The sequence below is a fragment of the Ranitomeya variabilis genome, chromosome 2 (assembly GCF_051348905.1).
Source record: "Ranitomeya variabilis isolate aRanVar5 chromosome 2, aRanVar5.hap1, whole genome shotgun sequence".
Lineage (NCBI taxonomy): Eukaryota > Metazoa > Chordata > Amphibia > Anura > Dendrobatidae > Ranitomeya > Ranitomeya variabilis.
In genome coordinates, this window is record NC_135233.1 from 229,802,704 (window position 1) to 229,820,898 (window position 18,195).

At 48.5% G+C, this 18,195-nt stretch overlaps 1 protein-coding gene across 2 annotated transcripts in view; it reads right to left on the minus strand.

Annotated features, from left to right (window-relative positions):
* The window catches only part of FAM120C (family with sequence similarity 120 member C), a 36,426-nt gene extending 23,847 nt beyond the window's left edge, over positions 1–12,579 (minus strand). For both annotated transcript variants that reach the window (XM_077283912.1, XM_077283911.1), the window contains exons 1-3: positions 11,890–12,579; positions 6,697–6,943; positions 2,429–2,511 (exon numbers count right to left, since the gene is read on the minus strand). In XM_077283912.1, coding sequence (XP_077140027.1) covers positions 2,429–2,511; positions 6,697–6,943; positions 11,890–12,432 — 873 coding nt within the window. In that variant the 5' untranslated portion in view covers positions 12,433–12,579. The remainder of the gene's footprint in view (positions 1–2,428; positions 2,512–6,696; positions 6,944–11,889) is intronic.
* Positions 12,580–18,195: the final 5,616 nt, after the last annotated feature.

Here is an 18,195-nt window from a genome sequence, read left to right on the forward strand (position 1 = left end):
ACGCCTGTACGTTTTTCTAGAACACTTGCGGCCCCTGCTAGCGGACGCTCCCATGTAGGAAAGGGACCATGTATATCTGGGTTGCGGTTAGGGATGAGCGGCGGAAGGCTCCAGAGCTCAGTTAGGGTGACCAGCTTAGGATTGATGATGTGCCCATAAGACCAGTAAATACTGGTCATGCGCCTTTAAGACTAGGGAACACTGGTCGTGCGTCTTTAAGACCAGGGTATACTGGTCTTGTGCCTTTAGGAGGAGGGCATGCTGGTCATGTGCCTTTAAGAACCAGGACATACTTGTCATATGCTTTGAAGACCAGGGCATACTGGTTATGTGTCTTTAAGTCCAGGGCATATTGGTCACGTGCCTTTAAGACCAGGGCATACTGGTCATGTTCCTTTAAGACCAGGTCATACTGGTCATGTGCCCTTAAGACCAGGGCATACTGGTCATGTGCCTTTAAAAACCAGGTCGTACTGGTCATGTGCCTTTAAGACCAGGGCATACTGGCCAAGTGCGTAAGACCAGGGCCTACTGGTCATGTGCCTTTAAGACCAGGGCATACTGGTCACGTGCCTTTAAGACCAGGACATACTGGTCACGTGCCTTTAAGACCAGGACATACTGGTCATGTGCCTTTAAGACCAGGTAATACTGGACATGTGCCCTTAAGACCAAGAAGTACTGGTCATGCGTCTTTAAGACCAGGGAATACTGGTTACGTGCTTTTAAGACCAGGAATACTGGTCATGCGCCTTTAAGACCAGGGAATACTGGTCACGTGCCTTTAAGACCAGGGCATACTGGCCATGTGCGTAAGACCAGGGTATGCTGGCCATGCGCCTTTAAGACCGGGAAAAACTGGTCACGTGCCTTTAAGACCAGACAATACTAGACATGCGCCTTTAAGACCAGACAATACTGGACATGCTCCTTTAAGACCAGACAATACTGGACATGCGCCCTTAAGAACAGACAATATTGGACCTGTGCCTTTACGACCAGCCAATACTGGACATGCGCCTTTAAGAACAGAGAATACTGGACATGCGCCTTTAAGAACAGAGAATACTGGACATGCGCCTTTAAGAACAGACAATACGAGACATGCGACTTTAAGACCAGCCAAAACAGGACATGCGCCTTTAAGACCAGACAATACTGGACATGCGCCTTTAAGAACAGAGAATACTGGTCATGCGCCTTTAAGACCAGACAATACTGGACCTGCGCCTTTAAGAACAGACAATACTGGACATGCGCCTTTAAAACCAGACAATACTACATGTGCCTTTAAGAAGGGAGAATACTTGCGCGTTTAATGCCTTGATGTAGAGTGGTTGTGCCCCCTTAATGCTAAAATCGTTGCCTCAGTGTGAGCCGGCCGGGTGGACCAAGATGGCCACTGTGAGCTGCAGAGTAGATAAAATCTCGCAGAGAGCGAGAAGCGCCAACTCGGGGGGCGGAGCGACGGACACGATGCTGAATAGGCCCAAGCCGGGGCCTAAATTTCTGTAGCAGGCGGGCGACACCAGCGGGGCGTTTCAGGAGACTTCCGGGATGCGGCCTACACATCGGCCGAAGCCAGGGGCTAAATTTTTGCAGCCGGCCAGAGCGTTACCTCAGAGAGGTGGGCCACAGGAAAGTGGCTGAGGCTGCCTGCGCCTTTATGGATATCCCTCTGAAGATGGATCCACTCACCGTCGTTGCGCGTCCCGGCATGGAGCCGCCGCGGATGTGGGTTTCAGCGCTGTTCTGTGCAGCGTGGACGGTGTAGGGATAAACCTCAATCCATCATCCGTTTGTTAGGGAGGAGGAGAGGAACCGTCCGCCTCCTTGTACCATCCGCTCTTAATAGTGGTGGTGCAGTGGGGGCTGCTCGGACGCCACACTGGATTGTGCCTCTGAACAGCCGAGGGTAAAACCTGGTGGTCAGGGCTGAATGTCCGGCAATAGGCCTGGCTGCAGAAGAGGATACTGAAGGTGACACTCCAGTGCTCGTCTGATAAGGGAGGGGGAGATCGGTGCCATGAAGGGCCCGTCGCCCCTAGAATCAGCTCAGGCAGTGGCTTCCCACGTCGCAGGAGAGGATACGGAGAGGTGAAACTCCCGTGCTCGCCTGTTGTTGGTTCGGGGGAGATCGGAACATGAAAGAATCCGTCGCCCCCTTCGTCCGGTAAAAGGTAAAAGTAAAAAGATTCTTTGGGTCTGAATAGCAGACCCGTCCGTGTGCCTCCTACGGACACTAAGCAAGAACTGGTTAGCTGGGAGCCAGCAGAGGGGTGTATACTGCAGGAGAGGAGCTAACTTTCTTTGTAATACTTAGTGTCAGCCTCCTGGTGGCAGCAGCATACACCCATGGTCTGTGTCCCCCAATGAGGCGAAGGAGAAAATAATTATTATAAAGTATGAAAAGCAGCGTCTAAATCACCTTGAGTGAAGCGAGAGGATGATCTGGTCCTAGCAGACTCCAATGAAACGCGGCCAAGTCTTCATCGGGAAGAATATGATTACCTACATCAATAAAAAGACACGGGCGGATTAACTGAAGATATATAGGATGTACCGACAGCATCATCTAATATTCACCACGTGCAATGTCGGGGGGCTACAGCCGCCAAGTCATGTGGTTATCTGGGACCCCACTGCATGCATTAATACAACATTGAAGTTCCTAAATCAGTACGAATATAATGTAGAGCACCGAGCATAGAAAAGACAGACAACAGTGCATCTCACGACTGTACCGGCTCACCCACGCAGGACGGACATAAAGCATTTGCGTATTTCGATGCAAGTTCTGCAGATTTTGCCCCACACCCTTACAACAGTGCATTAACAAGAGTCAATCCACACTGACAAATAAATGACACGCTGCGGATTTATTTCAAACCCACACAGCAGGCTCATTTTTTTGCGGCACGTTAAGGAGTCATCCACATTCCTGCAACTGGGATCTGCTGAAAATCGTCAACATTTCCGCTAAGTGTGGACAGACATCGAGTCTCATGGTCACAGTTCTAAATTTGGCCAAATCGTCGTCCTAAGTAGCCAGAATACCCTGCTGTGCATTTGCCATAATACTCTATGGAAAGTGCTTGTTGTGGAGACCCTCATTCTGGGCAAAGTGAGGAGGGGTTGTCGTTCAGCAATGCATAGAAAGGGGTTTCCGCTTTCACAAACCCCGTCTGTTTTTTTTTTTAGCTACCAAAAAGATTCTAGGTGATAAATGTGTGACCCCTCAGAACTTGATGCTAGATCACTAATCTCCCCACCTGAGAGGGAAAGCTCTCAGTGTGAACAGTGACTACTTCTCCGTTCACTTCTATGGGACTTGCAGATGGCTGTTCTATAGAAGTGGATGGAGTAGTAGTTCTGCATTCACACAAGAGCCTTTGGGACTCCCATTCTTAGGATTGCTGGGGGTCCCAACAATCGGACTCTGAGTGATCATACATTTTTCACCTACCCTGTGGAAAACAGCCATTTAACTTTATGTGCACTTACTCTGCAAATTCCTATAAAGACAGTGAAGAGCAGATGTCAAGGACCCGGCTGGATGTGAATTGTGTACTGGATAATTGTATGGAAGGACATTTTAACATCAGCAGAAGACCCCTACTATTCCTCTGTGCTGCTGCTACATTGCAGCATAATGCAGCCCCCCAGGGATCTCTGGCCATGTCACCTGTATTATGGCCAATGTCGCCGTGCGGCCCCAGCCTTTTGGTGAATGTCATGAAAGTGGTCACGTGTGCACTGCTGCTCCATTTACATGGGGGACATGGGACCCTCGCACTTGCGATAGGCTCGGGTCTTAAATTTGCTTCACCTATCCTGATGTTTCCAGTACTTTTATACCAACACTGAAACACCCAGTAACCAAAGCACAGGGCACCACAATCTGTTACCAAATATTTTCTTTAATTACTGTTATTTTACAAATTGCTTTGTCTTCATCTATCCTGATGTTTGCGGGATAAAAGCATTTAAAGCTGCCCCCTGACTGGTTATTTTTGGATTGTTGAATAGGTTTAATAGGATCCCCGCTTCACTCTCAACTTTCCATCTCGTACATTTATGGTAAATTTGCAGGAAGCGGATCCCATCAAGAGGATCTATCGTGTTCTGAGAGTGGAAATAGGCGGTCAAAACGCACAAATCGATGTCCCATTGGAGGAATATGCCAAAACGTACCAGATGGGTATATATTTTTAAAGGTCGTGTACACATTCACCATTTTTTATTGTCCAATCTAAAAAAAAAAAAAAATTAAAGTAACTTTGCAAATCATTAAGAAGCAATTAATTTTGTTAAAGGGATCCTGTCACCCCCAAAATGGAAGTTGAGCTTAGACCTCTTTCACTCTTCCGTTTTTTGCCATCCGTCATTTTGGTAAAAAAACGGATCCTGCAAATGTGCCCGCAGGATGCGTTTTTTTTGCCATAGACTTTTATTGACGACGGATGGCCACGTCGCATCCGTCGTGCAACGGATGCGTCGTGTTTTGGCGGACCGTCGTGATGAAAAAACGTTCAAGGGAACGCTTTTTTCGTCCGTCGGATCCGCCATTTCCGAACGCGCATGCTCGGCCGGAACTCCGCCCCCTCCTCCCCGGACTTCAGAATGGGCAGAGGATGCGTCGGAAAACAGCATCCGCTGCCCACGTTGTGCACAATTTTGCACAACGTCCGTCGGGCCAATGGTTTGCGACGGCCCCGTACCGACAGAAATGTGAAAGAGGCCTAAGCCCATAGCCATCAGGGGCTTATCTACAGCATTCTGTAATGCTGTAGATAAGCCCCCGATGTAACCTGGAAGATTTGAAAAAGAGGTTAGAATATACTCACCAGGGGCGGTCCGATCCGATGGGCGTCGCGGTCCGGGGCCTCCCATCTTTACGATGACGTCCTCTTCTTGTCTTGACGCGGCTCCGGCGTACTTTGAGGGCAGAGCAAAGTACTGCAGTGCGCAAGCGCTGGGCCTCTCTGACCTTTCCCGGCGCTTGCGCACTGCAGTACTTTGCTCTGCCCTCAACGCCAGAGCGTGAAGAGAAGAGGACGTCATCTGATGCCCCGAACTGGACAGCGATGCCCATCGCACCGGAAGGCAGCGGGAACGCCCCTGGGTGAGTATAATCTAACCTCTTTTTCTCATCTTTCAGGATACATCGGGGGCTTACCTATAGCATTCCAGAATGCTGTAGATAAGCCCCTGATGCTGGTGCGCTTAGCTCAACTTTCATTTTGGGGGTGACAGGTTCCCTTTAAGTCCGGCTTTGGATCTGCAGCTCAATTGCAAACCCTGAAAGACCCCTTAGGCTATGTGCACACATTGCGGATTTGTCTGCGGATTTTTCCGCGCAGAATCCGCAACTCTGGGCAGAAAATGCAGGCCAAAATTGTTGCGGATTTAATGTGGAATTCATGCAGATTTGTTGTTGACTATCTTGCGTTTTTGATGTGCGGATTTGCCTTACTCAGTGTATAGTCAATGGGTGCAGAATGCTGCGTTTCCGCACAAAGAATTGACATGCTCTGGAATATAAACCGCTCCGTTTCCGTGCAGAATTTTCCGCAACATGTGCACAGCGGTTTTTGTTTTCCATAGGTTTATATGGTACTGTACACAGCATGGAAAACTGCTGGGGATCCGCAGCCAAATCCGCAATGTTTGCACATACCCTTAAAAGCCATGCGACCCCTTACTTTTTGCTAACCAGCCCAATAAGTTTAAAAAAAAACAAACGGTGATCAGTGCCCCTGACTACACAGGGTTGTTTGAAGTCTGTTACCATGGAGACACACAGGTCTGATTAGGAGCTGTAGACAGACTACGGGCTTTTCTTTCCAATTACCATTATTTGGTTTTGGATGCACTGGAAAGACGCATTCTACAAATAAAAATACTGTTCTCATCCTAAAGGAAGTCTGTCCAAACCAAAAAGAGGTGCTCGGTGCACCACTGCGTGGCCAGTTTATTGCACCTTCCCACCGACTTGTTATTCCTCCATCTACGCCCTCCTCTATTTTAATTGACAGCTCTGGTTTTATAGAGCTGGAGAAGGTCGGAGGTTAATGGAAAACAAGTAGGTGCACTGAACCATTTGCACAAGAGTGCGCAGTGTCCTTGATTGGTTTGAACAGTCATTTAAAGGGAGTCTTTCAGCACAAAATGACTGTTCAAACCAAGCACAGGCACACCTTTTCACCTGCTTGTTTTTTGTCCATTACTGCCCTCCCCTGGATCCTTATAAAGCCAGAGCTGTCAATCAAGAGGGGGGCAGAGATAGATGGAAAACAAGTGGGGAGATGCAGGTGCACAGAGAAAGCTGTGCTTGGTTTGAACAGGCACGTCTGCTGTCAGACTTCCTTTAATCCTAATCATTATATGGTCGCATGCACACAGCTATACGTTGCTTCCGTTTCTCACCAGAAATGTACATGTGTAAAGACTCATGCTTTTGGAATGACAGCTCTATATGGAGTGCATTTGTCTGCAATAAAGGCATTGCCGCCATATGCAGCAGGGGTCGGCAACCTGCAGCACTGCACCTGTAGTGACACTCCATCGGATCAAGTACTGCACGTGGCTGCCCCTGATATAGAGGTGCACAAAACCGAACATGGACATTAAATGCAGCTGTATGACTGCGCCCTTTACATCTGCAAGATTTTGGCTCCTTGGTTGCCGCCTTACCCAAAAGGGCAGCGAAGATGGGGAAGTTGCTCATCTTGAGGCCCAGCTGTTTGGCTACCTCTTGCATTAGAAACTGGTTGGTAGTGAGATTCTTCCCATTCCAGCTGAGCTTCAGGGCGTGAGAACTGTAGTAAGAAGGGATGTTACACAAGGCGTATTCAGAGTCATGGGCAATGAGGCCGTGAAATCCGTTCTCCCGAAAGAAGGATACCACTTCCAGGTGATGATCCTCCAAACTCTGAAACACCTGAAATGCAGGAAGGGTCACCGTGTTTGTGATTATTGCTCTTGTCACATCACATTCAGCAGCCAAAGCAATGGATAGAAGGGGGGCAGGAAAAGCCGAATGACAGGACAGAGGACACTGCGGAGACAATACCCTCCGGCCGGACACCCGCAAGCAAGGAGAGGGAGATAGCTAATGCGAAACACAGACAAAAATATTCAGTACAAAAATAATTACAATTTCCCAAGCAAAACTATTAGCAGTTTAAAGAAGAACTTTATTAAGGAAGAAAAAAAAAAGTTATGACATTTAATAAAAAAAACACATACTTCTACAAGAATCATGTCATAGGAGTTTAGCGCAGGTTAATATAACATTACGTCTCCCCCCGGCCTGATGATGGCACTTCATAAGCACAATTGGGCATGTTGGATTTCAGCATGCCCGATCCTTCTGTTGTCAGAGGTTTCTTGCTGTCCACAACATCTACATCCACACTTAGCCAAACCCAGCATGCATGTGTATGGGGGTGTCAGGAGGAACAGTTGTCAGCTATCGAGTGTAAAAATTAAAAAAAACCTTCCATCTCTGTCCTTTTATGAACCAGGGATCCCAGTAGTGCCAAACAGGGTGGGTTATATATGTATTAAAAGGAATCTGTCAGCAGGCCTTTGCTATGTAATCTCAGAGATGCATGGTATAGGGGCAAAGACCCTGATTCCAGTGATGTGTCACTTACTGGGCTGATTGCTGCAGTTTTGATAGAATTCCTGTTATCTCTGCTGTAGATGTAGCAGTGGTCAGAATGCTCAGCTGTGTATAACCCCGCCCACATCAATGATTGGCTGCTTGCTGACAGTGTACACAGGAAGCTGCAAATCAGTGGTGGGAGTGGGGTTACACAGAAGAGCCTGACTGCTGTACATGTGGGACCTAGTCCAGCAGTGATAATCTCCTGCTGACAACACGGTGATTGTATTGAAACTGCAACACAGCCTAATAAGTGACACATCGCTGGAATCAGGCTCACTTGCTCTATATTCCGATGCTCTCAGATAAAGTAGCAAAAACATGCCAACAGATTTCCTTTAATAAAAGCCGTAAAAGTGAAGTTTCACTGATCACTTCCCATTAGGTATTCATAGGACATTAACCCATGTGGGAGTGAAGCCTTCTTCCTCTCGGCACAGAAAAAAAAAACATTACATTTTACAGCTCACCGCGCTAAAGTACAAAGCCAACCTAATAAAAGGTGAGCTGCCGGCCAAGCCACAATAATTAGTGCCGTGCCTCCTGAGGCCGCATAGGGCTGCCAAAATAATCGCTGCTCCACACGGTTCAGCCTGTGGCTGCCATAGCATGCTGAGAGTTGTAGTGTCACTTCAGCTCACGAGCCCTCATTGCTAGCATCCACTGGTCTATGAGATAATCCAGCATTTCTCGAATGACATGTACTAGCCTCCCACTGTTGGAGCTGCCATGATGGATGGTACCCCATGTAGTGTGTGCCATTCTGTTTATGCCAATTTTGCATGACCCTCTACTCTCCTGTTATGTAGTCATGTACTGATCAGGAGTTAACCACTGCTCGCTCGTCACCTTATCAAAAGTGTTGCTACAAATAAATGCCCTCTAAATGCCTCCTTGACACCGCCGCCAGCTAAATACTGTAAGTCAATCAGTGCCCGCTAACAAAATCGTCCATCCCCACTGAGCTCACAGAGGGGGGACTCTACCTATGACACCTGTATACCCCAACAATGTTGGACCCCACAAGTTAACCCTTTCAGTGTTTATTTACATGGGACTGGACAGTTATGTACTTTCTTGTGACAACAGCACATCACTTTCAGTCACCCAGAAGGCCAGGCTGGCGGCCTCGTAGGACAGGGGTGTAATCACAGTCAGAGATCAGGCAGTATTACATGGGCACGTACTAAAGTCCAGCCGCTGGTTTTTACCACACAAGTCGCCCGGAATTGGTCACTCAATTAAAATGGTTTAAAGTTAAGAAAAAACATGGCTGCTCTCCGACAGAAACAGCACCACTCTTGTCCAGGGGCTGGACCTGGTATTGCAGCGCTGCTCCATCTGCCAGGATTTTCTACTCTCATAGAAAACCATTATTGAATATTAGCTGCAAGGGCCACATAGAACACGGTGGCATCGGCAGGCTGAGGGGGGCACATCAGGACACAGTACCTGTGCCACAAACAGCGTACAATTACGCCTATACATGCCAAAGGAACAATGTTACAATGCACAGTGACAACAAGCTAGAAATAAGCCACCCGGACCAGGATGGCCACCAGACGATTACCCATCGCGGCTGGAGACCTCCCGGAATAGGTTATTTCTAGCATGGTTCATGTTTATCAGGCTTCATTGTGTGTGGGGCTACGTATTCTGGCACATGGAACTTTATCTGGAAGAAATTTGTATGTTTATTGCATTCTACTGACCTAGTATCGCGCACCCTGACCACAGCGCCTCGTCCATTTTGGAACTCACTTGTGATGTGATAAACTGATATTTTTACTTTTGGCAACTTAAGTGTCATCTTCCAAATTGGTGATAAATGTATAATCATGGGACTCCACCAATGACAACAGGGGCTGGACAACAGCTCTATTCACTTCCTTTGGGAGCTTTAGTGGGCATGCTCGACTATTCACTTCCTTTGGGAGCAGTAGTGGGCATGCTCGACTATTCACTTCCTTTGGGAGCAGTAGTGGGCATGCTCGAATATTCACTTCCTTTGGGAGCAGTAGTGGGCATGCTCGACTATTCACCTCCTTTGGTAGCTGTAGTGGGCATGCTCGACTATTCACTTCCTTTGGGAGCAGTAGTTGGCATGTTCGACTATTCACTTCCTTTGGGAGCAGTAGTGGGCATGCTCGACTATTCACTTCCTTTGGGAGCAGTAGTGGGCATGCTCGACTATTCACTTCCTTTGGGAGCAGTAGTGGGCATGCTCGACTATTCACTTCCTTTGGGAGCAGTAGTGGGCATGCTCGACTATTCACTTCCTTTGGGAGCAGTAGTGGGCACGCTCGACTATTCACCTCCTTTGGTAGCAGTAGTGGGCATGCTCGACTATTCACTTCCTTTCGGAGCAGTAGTGGGCATGCTCGACTATTCACTTCCTTTGGGAGCAGTAGTGGGCATGCTCGACTATTCACTTACTTTGGGAGCAGTAGTGGGCATGCTCGACTATTCACTTACTTTGGGAGCAGTAGTGGGCATGCTCGACTATTTACTTCCTTTCAGAGCAGTAATGGGCATGCTCAACTATTCACTGCATGTACGTCACTGAAGCTAGTGATTGGCTGCAGCAGCCACCTGACTGATGGATGGGACATCACTATCAGTACTGGTGGACTCGGGGCAAGTAATGCTCATTCACTTTATAACCTATACACTGCCTACTTTTTCTTATTTTTCCCAAAAGCCCTTACAAAGAAAAAAAGCTCTCCATTTGGGGGATTTTTCCTTTTTTTACTTAAATGTATGCATTATTGCAGTTATATCCACCTGGCCAGAAGTGATGATTTTGCCGTCATGTCACACTAGCGCTATGGCTCTCAATTGGCTGCAGTGGTCATATCACTTACGGCTGAGCAATCAGGAATATTCAAGAGATAAGGAATACTAATTTCATTAAAGGGAATCTGTCAGCAGCATTTTCTATGTAATCTGAGAGCAGCATAGTGTAGAGGCAGAGACCATGATTCCAAGGATGTGTCACTTACTAGGCTGCGTCTTGCAGTTTCAATAAAATAAGTGATTTATCAGCAAGAGATCATCACTACAGGACTAGGTGGGGTGCCTCCTGGTCCAGCCACATCCCCACCACAGATTGGCAGCTGTCAATGCACAGTGTACATAGAAGGCTGCCAATCAGAGGTGTGGGCAGGATTACACAGCTCAGCATTCTCAGCTCTGCTAGATCTACAGCAGTGAAAGCAAGGATTTTAACACAACTGCAGCACCTAGTAAACGAGACATCGTTGGAATCAGGATCTCATGCCTCTACATTATGCTGCTCTAGGTAGTAAAAACCTGCTGACAAATGCCCTTTAATTTCAGTCCATTTCTACAAAAAATAAAACCAATCCTGTAAAAACCCTGAATTTTTTGTTACGGAGATAAGTGGTGTTAACTTTTGCCATGCAATGACTAAGGCTCTATTCACAAGTCAGTTTTTATTTCTATTTCTTTTTGTTTATTATTATTATTATTTTTTTAGAGGGATCAGTTTGGTGAACATAAAAGAAAATACAGGATCCGTTTATATCTTAATGCGCTTTTAGGTTTCCTAAAAATGGTGACTTTTTGTACAGCGCAAAAATGGTTTTCGCACAGGTCATTTTTTGCCTCTAACAATGAAATCTATGGGAAACGAATCAAAGGATGGCCACCACAGCTGCTGCACATGCCCAGAATACTAGAGGGGTTCAAAGATTCTATTAGGAACTGATCGGTTGCCAGCGGAAACCAGTTTGAATTTTTAAATTTGTCCATTCAAACTGTCGCCTCACGACTCGCGGAATGTTAGTTCAATTAGCTCCTCCCACTACGGAATTTAAAAGATCACCAACTGCCATCTTCTATCCCAGGATCGATCCGTCCAATGAAAGATCGGCTTAGAAAATTGCTTACTTTCAGGTCTATAATGGGGAAAACAATTAGTCCGCCGTCACCCTTTAGAACCATTGGCTCGCCATCTTTGTACTGGGCATGTGAGCGGAGACTGATGATATTAGGATGTTGCCACCGCTCTTGTATAGCGCTTGTGTGGCATAATGGGCAAAACTGTTGTCATAACAACTGATCTGGTGTGGCACAATGCACGAGCCTGATGCCACTTGGCCACCTAGCCTGGCACCGGGCCCATGAGGAGGGCATGCATTAGGGGAGGTGGTGGCATGACTCGGGGCGAGTACAGGTGGGCACAGTCCTGTTACCTTCACTCTGAAGCGGATCATGGCCAGGCGGATGCAGTGTGCCAGGCAGGCGGGCGGCAGGAACCAGGCCCGGGGGGGCGGGGTGCCCTTGTTTCCAACGTGGCTGACAATGAGCTGTGCCGTCTGCCGCTCGCCCTGTGCCCGCCGGGCCCACTCGGGCAGCCGCTCCTTGGCCAGCGTGCCGTTGAACATGGCCACCAGCTCCAGGCCGCCCTGGTACAGACAGGCCTGAGACAGCGCCGCCAGGTAGCCCAGCATGGCGTTCCACTGGCCCCCGCACACCCAGTCCGTCTGGTAGCCGCCATAGAGGCGCTGGAGAGCGGAGTCCGCATCCACCAGGACCCGGCAGGGAGGCGGCGGAGGAGGAGGCGGCGCCGCCGGGGACGGAGCCTGTGCGGGCGGAGGAGGCGGGTAACCCCCGGGGGACAGGCCCGCACGGTGCTGCTGCCGGGCCACCGTCCGCGCTAACTTCAGCAGGTCGACGGGCACCACCGCCCCCGGGCAGCGCTTCTCCAGGAACTCCTGGAAGCCCTGCACCCCCATAGTGCCGGACTACGGGGAGGAAACCCGGATTAAACGAGGAGCGAGAACGCGAAGGACGAGAAGAGACCGAGAGCGGAGACCGGTGCGGCCTCACACGAGCTGGGTGCGGGGGCACAGTCCCTGCGCGGCACACGCCGCCATCTTAATCGCCTTCTTCTTCGGCAGCTCTTAACACTACGCCCCACTTTCCCTCCAGCCACTCAGCGGTGTTATCTGGGACATGTAGTCCCCCGCCTCGTTATTTGTAACTGACGTCTATTAGACAGCCTACTACAAATCCCGTCAGCTATTGCGAGAGGCGACTTTGGCTTTCGTGTCTGGGAATTGTAGTCCTTGACTAGCTATCGGCGATGCCTGAATTAAAAAAGCGAACTATATTACCCGAGAGCCTCCGCGGCCTCACCGATCTCTTTTGCTAATAAGCTTTTAGACAAAACCGCTTAGATATTTCCAGTAAGAGACAGAGTGTCCGCCCCTACCGAGAGAAAGTCATTACCCTCTGCTAATAGAGGAGAAGAATAGAAGCCTAATTAGCATTGTGGGGGACCTCGAGGCTTTCTGGGAAATGTAGTTTGTGCGTGGCTCGTGACAAGCATTTTGGCAGGCGCTGATAAAATCCTAAGACTACATTTCCCGACAGCACTTGCACCTAGATTCTGCCATTCTGATGATCTGTTCAGAGAGGGGGGAAAAAAAAGAATAAAGTTTTGCCCTTACAAGGGTTGTATGTGCTCATAGAGTCATATTCCCTCATGGCATTAGAAAGGGACAGGGTGAAGCTCCTTCCGGGCACTGAATCCATTTCATAGTACCCAGCACATGTATCAGTATGGTCTAAGTTTAAAACTGGCCTTAAAGGTAACAGTGCCAGGCACAATGCCAGCAGAACCAATAGTGCTAACAGCGCCCACAGTATCGGGCACAGAGACAGCCACAGCGCCAACAGTATCGGGCACAGTGCCAATAGTGACAGCCACAGTATCAATAGTATCAGGCACAGAGACAGCCACAGCGCCAAACAGTATCGGGCATAGTGCCAACCGTGACAGCCACAGCACCAACAGTATCAGGCACAGAGACAGCCACAGCGCCAACAGTATCAGCCATAGTGCTAACCATGACAGCCACAGCGCCAACAGTATCAAGCACAGTGCCAATAGTGACAGCCACAGTGCCAATAGTATCGAGCAAAGAGACAGCAACAGCACCAACAGTATTGGGAAGAGACAGCCACAGCACCAACAGTATCGGGCACAGTGCCAATAGTGACAGCCACAGTGCCAATAGTATCGAGCACAGAGACAGCCACAGCACCAACAGTATTGGGAAGAGACAGCCACAGCACCAACAGTATCGGGCACAGTGCCAATAGTGACAGCCACAGCACCAACAGTATCAGGCACAGTGCCAATAGTATCGAGCAAAGAGACAGCCACAGCACCAACAGTATTGGGAAGAGACAGGCACAGCGCCAACAGTATCAGGCACAGTGCCAATAGTGACAGCCACAGCGCCAACAGTATCAGGCACAGTGCCAATAGTATCGAGCACAGAGACAGCCACAGCACCAACAGTATTGGGAAGAGACAGCCACAGCGCCAACAGTATCAGGCACAGTGCCAATAGTGACAGCCACAGCGCAAACAGTATCGAGCACAGAGACAGCCACAGCGCCCACAGTATCGGGCACAGAGACAGCCACAGTGCCAACAGTACCAGGCACAGTGCCAATAGTGACAGCCACAGCGCCAACAGTATCAGGCACAGTGCCAATAGTGACAGCCACAGCGCAAACAGTATCGAGCACAGAGACAGCCACAGCGCCCACAGTATCGGGCACAGAGACAGCCACAGCGCCAACAGTACCAGGCACAGTGCCAATAGTGACAGCCACAGCGCCAACAGTATCAGGCACAGTGCCAATAGTGACAGCCACAGCGCCAACAGTATCAGGCACAGTGCCAATAGTGACAGCCACAGCACCAACAGTATCGGGCACAGTGCCAATAGTGACAGCCACAGCACCAACAGTATCGGGCACAGAGACAGCCACAGCGCCAACAGTATCGGCCATAGTGCTAACCATGAGAGCAACAGCACCAACAGTATCAGGCACAGTGCCAATAGTATCGAGCACAGAGACAGCCATAGTGCCAACAGCCACAGCACCGACAGTATTGGGAAGAGATAGCCACAGCACCAACAGTATCAGGCACAGTGCCAATAGTATCGAGCACAGAGACAGCCACAGTGCCAACAGTCACAGCCACGGCACCGACAGTATTGGGAAGAGACAGCCACAGCGCCAACAGTATCAGGCACAGTGCCAATAGTGACAGCCATGGCGCCAACAGTATCGGGCACAGAGACAGCCACAGTGCCAACAGTATCGGGCACAGAGACAGCCAGAGCAGCAACAGTATTGGGCACAGTACCAATAGTGACAGCCATAGTCCCCATCAGTATCGGGCAGAGAGACAGCCACAGGGTCAACAGTATTGGGCACAGTACCAGAAGCATCCAGAGCCAAAAGCACCAGTCATGGTGCCAACAGTATCAGGCACAGCGCCAACAGTACTGGCCATAGCGCCAACCGTGACAGTCACAGTACTCATTGTGTTACCTGAGCAACTGCTATGAACCATTGATTGCTGGTTCATGATATCAGTAATGGCATTTGCTGCCCAGGTAAGGAAGGGGCACTGTGTTCAACAGCCAAGGGCATTGGATTGCGGGCATTTGGAGTGTGGCATTCAGTGAAACTGTTAATTAAGGAGGTCAATAGTTGCTTCGTCCCAAGCATTGACATCCCATGCCTTTCCATTAGGTGGTGCACTTAGGCCCCGTGCAGTATTTATAAGGCGAGGCAAAAACAAATTCTTCAAATACTCTACATGTTCCCTTGACCTTACAGCATTTGCAGTGGGGCTCAATAGCTGGAAACCACTACTTTTCCTGAGGCTTCGTTCACACATTCTTACTTGTCGTCCCTTTTACTTTAGGGTTTAGCACATGAACACATTAAAATAAATGGGTCGTTACACACATCCGTTTTTTTTAATTTTGCAGAATAATTTACAGAAAAAAAGGAAACTTTTTCTTTTTGTCGTATTTTTGGACCAAATCTGCCCATTCTAGTGAATTGGTTCAAAATTAAAAAAAAATAATGGAAAGCACCCACATGCCATCTATTTCTCACTAACTGGTCGAAATTGACATTTTTTTTACATACAAAGAAAACGAGTGACGGACACTTAGATCAAAGATGGATAAATAGATTCTTTTTGTGGACATGTGAACAAGGCCCATGGGTTATGTGGCTTCTCAACACCAGGTTTTGATCTGGGCTACACAAGGATTCGGCTCATTTTGTGATGATGACGATGTCACATCTAATGATTGACAATCGAGTCACGTTGGCCACCATGCTAAATTTTTGGCTGTAGGTTACACGTGACATCAATGTAATTGACTGTTGAATCGCATGGCACCCATCTGTTTTTTCTTTCTACAGTTGAAGCGCAACACTAATATACACTGCTCAAAAAATGAAAGGGAACAGTAAAATCCCACATCCTAGATATCACTGAATGAAATATTCCAGTTGCAAATCTTTATTCATTACATAGTGGAATGTGTTGAAAACAATAAAACGAAAATGATCAATGTAAATCAAAATGAATATCCCATGTAGGTCTGGATTTGGAATGATACTCAAAATCAAAGTGGAGAATCAAATTACAGGCTGATCCAACTTCAGCGGAAATGCCTGAAAACAAGAAATTGATGCTCAGTATTGTGTGTGGCCTCCGTGTGTTAGTATGACTTCCCTACAATGCCTGGGCATGCTACTGATGAGGCGGTGGATGTTCTCCTGAACAATCTCCTGCGAAACCTGGATTAAATTATCAGTCAACTTCTGGACAATCTGTGGTGCAACGTGGCATTGGTGGATGGAACGAGACATGATTAGAGATGAGCGAATTTCTTCGGGTCCCCGCTTATTTGGCAAGCTATAGCGCTTACCGAATAAGCTGTAGAGGGAACCTGGATACATGGAGTGTGCCGGCTTTCACAAATGTGCTTGACTGGTTTCAGATCTGGGGAATAGGCAGAACAGTCCATAGCATCAGTGCCTTCATCATGCATGAACTACTGACACACTTCAGCTACAGGAGGACTAGCAAAGTCATGCATCAGAAGGAACCCAGGGCCCACTGCACCTGCATATGGTCTCACAATGGGTCTGCCAGTACCTAATAGCAGTCAGGGTACCTCTGGCTAGCACAAGGAGGGCTGTGCAGCCCTCCAAAGAAATGCTACCCCACACGATTACTAACCCACTGCCAAAGCGGTCATGCTGTAGGATATTGTAGTTCTCCAGACTCTGTCATATGTGCTCAGTATGGACCTGCTCTCATCTGTGAAGAGCACAGGGCGCCAATGTCGAATCTGCCAATCTTGGTGTTCTCTGCAAATGCCAATCACCCTGCACGGTGTTGGGCTGTAAGCTCAACACCCGCTTGTGGACGTCGGGCCCTCAAACCACCCTCATGGAGTCAGTTTCTGACAGTTTGAGCAGACACAAATATTTCATGGTCTGATGGAGGTTATTTTGCAAGACTCTGACACTGCTCCTCCTTGCACAAAGGAGGAGGTATCGGTCCTGCTGCTGGGTTGTTGCTCTCCTACGGTCCCTTCCAAATCTCCTGGTATCTGCTCCATGCTCTGGACATTGTGCTGATAGACACAGCTACCCTTCTTGCTACGGCTCACATTGATGTGCCATCCTGGATGAGATGCACTACATGAGCAATTTCTGTGAGTTGTAGACACCACCTCATGCTACTTTACAGTACCTTTAGGGGAGAGAACGACAAAATGCAAAAATGACCAAAACAGACAAAAAGGATGAGAACAGAGAAATGGTCTGTGGTCACCACCTGCAGAACCACCATTTTCTAGGGGTTCTCTTTCTAATTGCCTATAATTTCTGTCTGTTGTATGTTCCATTTGCACAACAGCAGGATAAATTGCTTCATAATTGGACAGGTTGATTTCAAAGAAGTGTGATTGACTTGGAGTTAACTTGTGGTGTTTAAAGGTACCGTCACACTAGGCGATATCGCCAGCGATCCGTGACGTTGCAGCGACCTGGATAGCGATATCGCTGTATTTGACACGCAGCAGCGATCTGGATCCCGCTGTGAAATTGCTGGTCGCTGCTAGAAGGTCTGCACTTTATTTGGTCGCTAGGTCGCCGTGTATCGCTGTGTTTGACAGCAAAAGCAAGGATACCAGCGATATTTTACACTGGTAACCAGGGTAAACATCGGGTTACTAAGCGCAGGGCCGCGCTTAGTAACCCGATGTTTACCCTGGTTACCAGCGTAAAAGTTAAAAAAACAAACAGTACATACTCACCAGCGCGTCCCCCAGCCTCTGCTTCCTGACACTTACTGAGCGCCGGCCCTAAACTGAAAGTGAAAGCACAGCGGTGACGTCACCGCTGTGCTGTTAGGGCCGGAGCTCAGTCAGTGTCAGGAAGCAGAGGCTGGGGGACGCGCTGGTGAGTATGTACTGTTTGTTTTTTTAACTTTTACGCTGGTAACCAGGGTAAACATCGGGTTACTAAGCGCGGCTCTGCGCTTAGCAACCCGATGCTTACCCTGGTTACCCGGGGACCTCGGCATCGTTGGTTGCTGGAGAGCGGTCTGTGTGACAGCTCTCCAGCGACCAAACAGCGACGCTGCAGCGATCGGC